Here is a 3603-nt window from a genome sequence, read left to right as displayed (position 1 = left end):
GAGAGACAGAGAGAAGGAGGGGAGTCAGAGAGTGCGGCGCACATTCCACACATGCGCACTGCGGGCCCAGGACGAGTCCGCTGCTAAGCAACAGGCAGCGGCAGCAAAAACACCCGGCGGGCCGGATAAATGTTTTCGGGGGACCGCATGTGGACCCCTGGGTTAAGGCATTGATCAGTTGGTGATTGAACTAAATCTCTAGCTCCTCTCCCCTCACTAGAGGTCAAGGAGTGAGACTGAAACTTCCAACCCTCTAATCACATGGTTGGCTCCACTGGCAACCAGACTCATCCTAAGGTGTGGTCTACTGGTTGCCTCATTAACATAACACAGACACCTTTATGGATTGCTCTCATCACTGGGGAAATTCCAAGAGTTTTAGGAGCTCTGTACCAGAAATGGGGACAAAGGTCAAATATATTTCTTATTATAAATCACAATATCACACCTCCTCTTTCTCCAATTCATCTTTTAACAAGCTCTTTTGATGTTTTCCCAAAGGTTATGACTGTCCAGCTACAGAAGGGATATTTGACTACGCAGCATCTGTAGGAGGGGCTACAATCACAGCTGCCCAATGCCTGATTGATGGAATGTGCAGAGTAGCAATTAACTGGTCTGGAGGGTGGCATCATGCAAAGAAGTAAGAAAATGACCTTTCTGCTTTCTGCCTCTTTCCTTGAGTCAGTTCCTCTGTTATGTAAGCTCATATGCTTATTGTATTGCCAAACATTACCTAATATTAACATCTCTAATAATAAAAGCATAATATGTTAATTAGACCAGACGAAGCTGGGGCTGCAAGGGAAGCCCAGGTCCCGGGTGCCTGCCAGTGGCTGGAGGGAAGCCCGGGTCCCAGGTGCCAGAGGGAAGCCAGTGCCAGTAGCCGGGTGAAGGAAAGCCTACTCTTGCACAAATTTCGTGCATTGGGCCTCTAAAATATATATATATATATGTATATGTATATTAACACTTTACTAGACATTCTGAAGAGATGCAAGTGATATAGATGACATAATATAGTGGAAAGCAAACTATAGAAAGTCAGGATGCTCAGCTTTTTCTGCAAACTTTGCTAACTGACTAGGACAGATTAACCTCTCTGGGCCTCAGTTTCTACCTCAGGAAAATGGGCAGGGCAAAGGATATAATCTCAAAATTCCTTTTCATCTTTCTGGAAATCCCCATCTTTAAGGGATTTATACTGTGGAAACATTAACAAGACTAGAATAATAATGGAACAACATCAGTTTTGGTACCAATTGAATATACATATGAGCTGAAGAAATTTAACATCAGGGAGAAATTAATCATGGAAATCTTAGAAAAGGTGGATTGTAGAACTAGGTCTTGAAAGATTTTCAAGTAGGTGGACAAATGATGAGAATAGATTTAAAACAAAAGGGTGAAGAATCAAGAAGGAGTCTTATGCTGCCATCTCTAAGGAAAGTAACAGCTGAGAGGTGTCACTCTGAGAAGAAAGGGCTTGGGAAACATCTATTCTTATTTGTTCCTCTTTTTTTCCCCCTCATAACTCCCCTCCTCCCAGTTCCCACCCCACCCTCCGCCCTCACTCCCCACCCACTGTCCTCATCCATAGGTGCACGATTTTTGTCCAGTTTCTTCCCGCATCTCCCATTCCCCTTTCCCCCCCAAGAATAGTCAGTCCATTCCCTTTCTATGTCCCTGATTCATTATAATCACCAGTTCATTCTGTACATCAGATTATTTATTCACTTGATTCTTAGATTCACTTGTTGATAGATGCATGTTTGTTGTTCACAATTTGTATCTTTACCTTTTTCTTCTTCCTCTTCTTAAAGGATACCTTTCAGCATTTCGTATAATACTGGTTTAGTGGTGATGAACTCCTTTAGCTTTTCCTTATCTGTGAAGCTCTTTATCTGACCTTCAATTCTGAATGATAGCTTTGCTGGATAAAGTAATCTTGGTTGTAGGTTCTTGGTATTCATCACTTTGAATATTTCTTGCCATTCCCTTCTGGCCTGCCAAGTTTCTGTTGAGAAATCAGCTGACAGTCGTATGGGTATTCCCTTGTAGGTAATTGAGTCTCTTTCTCTTGCTGCTTTTAAGATTCTCTCTTTGTCTTTTGCTCTTGGCATTTTAATTATGATGTGTCTTGGTGTGGTCCTCTTTGGATTCCTTTTGTTTGGGGTTCTCTGCGCTTCTTGGACCTGTAAGTCCATTTCTTTCACCAGGTGGGGGAAGTTTTCTGCCATTATTTCTTCAAATAGGTTTTCAATATCTTGCTGTCTCTCATCTTCTGGCACCCCAATTATTCTGATGTTTGTACGCTTGAAGCTGTCCCAGAGGCTCCTTACACTATCTTCGTATTTTCGGATTCTTTTTTCATTTTGCTTTTCCGGTTGGGTGTTTTTTGCTTCTTCGCATTTCAAATCTTTGGCTTGATTCTTGTGCTCCTCTGGTCTGCTATTGGGTGTCTGTATAATATTCTTTATTTCAGTCCGTGTATGCTTAATTTCTAGTTGGTTCTTTATCATAGCATCGAGGGTCTCATTAGTTTTCGTGACTCTCTCCTCAAGTTTATTGACAGCTTCTAGCACATTTTTGCAAGCCCTCAAAATTGCGATTTTTAGCTCTATATCCTCCATTTCTGTCATGTTTTTTTGTCTCCGCATTTTTTATGCTTTCTTGGTGCACCCCCTAGTGGTCTTTGTGCGCAGTCTTGTTCTAGTTGAGCCTTGATTGTTGTAGTTAATACTAGAGGGATTTGACCACCAGGCCGACTGGCTGTGTGAATCAGCTGTGTCTGCCGCGGAAAACTTCTGTCCTCTGGGGAGGTGCTAATCTAGCCTTTGCCTGAGGCGATCTGGCAAATGGCTCTGCGCAGGGCTTGGGCGGGGCGGGCTCAACAGGGCGGGCGGAGGGAGCCGTTATGGTGCCCTCAGTCCTGTTCCCAGAGGCTCTGCTTCTCAGAACCCCCGGAACCGCTGCAAACCTCGGAGGGAAAGCTGCCTTCCAACTGATGCCAGACACTCCCGCTTCTCCCGTTTGGGTCCGAGTCCCCAGCGATTCGCCCGTATCTGGAGCTCAGAGTCTGAGACTCCCCCCTGACCGAAAACGACAACCGCGCTCTCAGCCACCAGCCCGCTTTGCGCGCGCACCTCCGCACCTGAGTATTTTCCACACTGCGCCTCCTCTGAGCCTCGGTGTGCTGTTATTTTTCCTTCTAGTTGAAGAGTCTCTCCTCAGCCAGCCTTCCTGTGGTTCTGGGTGATGTCCGTTCCGTCTTTTAGTTGTATTTTTGAAGTGGTTGTTTGCGGCAGCAGTCTCCGGTGTTTACCTATGCCGCCATCTTGGTCTCTCAATCGAAACATCTATTCTTAGGTGCTACTTGGAATTAGAGAAAAAGTCCTTTTGGAGTTTTGTGTTAGTCTTTCGAACAGCTACATTCTGTATCTGACAAGGACTGCCGGGCCTTAGCATTCAGCATCTTGCTTGATATGTCTGTACTATCTACACTAATAAAAGACAAAGATGCTAATTGACTGTACCTTCGCTATGCCCTAATCCACCAGCCAATCAGAGCGACTATATGCAAATTAACCCAACCAAGATGGC

General features: G+C 44.6%; 1 protein-coding gene across 1 annotated transcript in view; it reads left to right on the top strand.

The window, feature by feature from the left end:
- LOC102243365 (histone deacetylase 8-like) overlaps positions 1 to 3603 on the top strand; it is a 10953-nt gene that overhangs the window by 5990 nt on the left and 1360 nt on the right. The window contains exon 4 of the mRNA XM_014544122.1: positions 502 to 643. Coding sequence (XP_014399608.1) covers positions 502 to 643 — 142 coding nt within the window. The remainder of the gene's footprint in view (positions 1 to 501; positions 644 to 3603) is intronic.

Source organism: Myotis brandtii, unplaced genomic scaffold (genome assembly GCF_000412655.1).
Source record: "Myotis brandtii unplaced genomic scaffold, ASM41265v1 scaffold3518, whole genome shotgun sequence".
In the NCBI taxonomy this organism is placed as follows: domain Eukaryota; kingdom Metazoa; phylum Chordata; class Mammalia; order Chiroptera; family Vespertilionidae; genus Myotis; species Myotis brandtii.
Note: the sequence above shows the minus strand (reverse complement) of the source record. Positions and strands in the feature narration are given on the sequence as shown.